Genomic DNA, 1,719 nt, shown 5'->3' on the forward strand with positions numbered 1-1,719 from the left:
AGGGGCGTAACATTTCCGTCACATGCTTGAGGTATTCGGCCAATCACAACGTACTGGATAGCTGGCCAATCAGAGCACACCTTGCTTTTCAGACCGATGAGTTTTCTAAAAATCTACGTGTTTCAGAAAGGCGGTGCATAGAGGAGAAACAATAATGTACAGTATGTGGAAAATAATGTGTTTTTTTAACCTTAAACCACATAAACACATTTCATTACACCAAATACACAAAATAATGTTCTTTTTAGCAACATCATATGACCCCTTTAATAACGTACTTCTGCTGGGAAAATTTTATATAAACAAATCTAAGTACTTGAAAGTGAAACCAACGTTTTGTGCATTTTGTAATGAGTTTATTTCGTACACAAAAGCCCACAAATTGATGGGAAAAAATGCAATAAATATTCTGCTCATTTTATGTTTATTTATTTATTTTTACACACACACACACATATGTGTATGCGTGTGTGTGTGTATTTCTTCATGCACCTGTTTTGTATATATATGTATATATTCTAATGTAAAAATGCACTGATATTGCCACGTTTGCTGTACATGGCTAATTGCTTAATACAAAAAAAAAAGAAAAGAAAAAAAATTCTGTCAAACTCTCCGCGGGCCCTCTAGCGCCCCCTGCGGCCCCGGTTTACACCCGCAATAAGGGTTAGATATCGCTGTCTTAATGAAGAGGAGGGACCGAGGCTTGAACAAGGACGAGTTGTTACCACTGATCTATATATTATGTTCTCTATTATAGATCAGTAACGCGCAGCAAAGTATATTTAGAATATCCACTGGTTTCTTTCTATAGCATTTTCTACATAATAAAAATATTAAAGACACAATTTTCAACAGGACAGAGTCCTTTGCCTCTTTACAATAATATATATTTCTAATAACTAAAGATACCATAAATGCAACCACAACGTGTAACTCTGTGAAAGATGCACGTGTGTTTTGTGACTCACAAAACCTGTCACATAAGCTTTATCTAACACTATTAGCCCAACACTGGAAAAAAACATTAAATAAGTAAATAAATAATTAAATAAAATCTCAAATTGGGGAAAACGATAACTTAATTGTTTGAATTATTCATTATTTCTCGTCGCTATTTCTATGATTTTGCCTTCAGTTCTTGTAAATGCAATTATTTATTATGCACATTATACATTGTATTGAAAGAAACAAAACATGCAAATTAACTCTTTCTCTGAACTCATTCATTTCTCTCCTTTACTATCTCTCTCTGATGTCGCTTACCTGTGGAGGGCGCATGCGTCAGAGAAGCGTTCTGCGCTCTCATTGGCTGACCGTGCAGACGTCGCATTCGCTCATTGGACGGCATGGCAAGGTCATGGCTTCGCCGCGCATGCGCACAGAGCCAGTTCCCTCAGCTGTGTCAATGTGGGGCGAGAAGCAGCAGATCTGAGCGCTTGCGGAAGATTTTACAATCCGTTTCAAGTCTTCAATCATCGGAGCGCGTGTTTTCTCGAGTGTGCGGCGACGGAGCGTCATGACGAGCAGCTGGAAGCGGAAAGAGGAGGTTCATGCGGTGAACGGCGGACTGAAGCAGTCCACATGGAGCAAAGCCATCAGCTGCAAAGCAGTGTGGGGCGAGAAGGTCTGCTGTACACTCATATCTCATGCTCCAGTCATGCCATGGATGTATCTATTTTAACATGTCCTGGCAGATGTGTGTGTGTGTGTGTGTGT

The 1,719-nt window shown here is 39.4% G+C and overlaps 1 protein-coding gene across 1 annotated transcript in view; it reads left to right on the top strand.

Moving 5' to 3' along the window:
* The first annotated feature begins 1,364 nt into the window (after nt 1-1,364).
* The window catches only part of LOC107747730 (uncharacterized protein C20orf24 homolog), a 4,156-nt gene continuing 3,801 nt past the window's right edge, over nt 1,365-1,719 (top strand). The window contains exon 1 of the mRNA XM_016562322.1: nt 1,365-1,627. Within this exon, the coding sequence (XP_016417808.1) occupies nt 1,520-1,627 (108 nt within the window). The 5' untranslated portion in view covers nt 1,365-1,519. The remainder of the gene's footprint in view (nt 1,628-1,719) is intronic.

The sequence above is a fragment of the Sinocyclocheilus rhinocerous genome, unplaced genomic scaffold (genome assembly GCF_001515625.1).
Source record: "Sinocyclocheilus rhinocerous isolate Xijiao unplaced genomic scaffold, SAMN03320098_v1.1 scaffold1821, whole genome shotgun sequence".
In the NCBI taxonomy this organism is placed as follows: Eukaryota; Metazoa; Chordata; class Actinopteri; order Cypriniformes; family Cyprinidae; genus Sinocyclocheilus; species Sinocyclocheilus rhinocerous.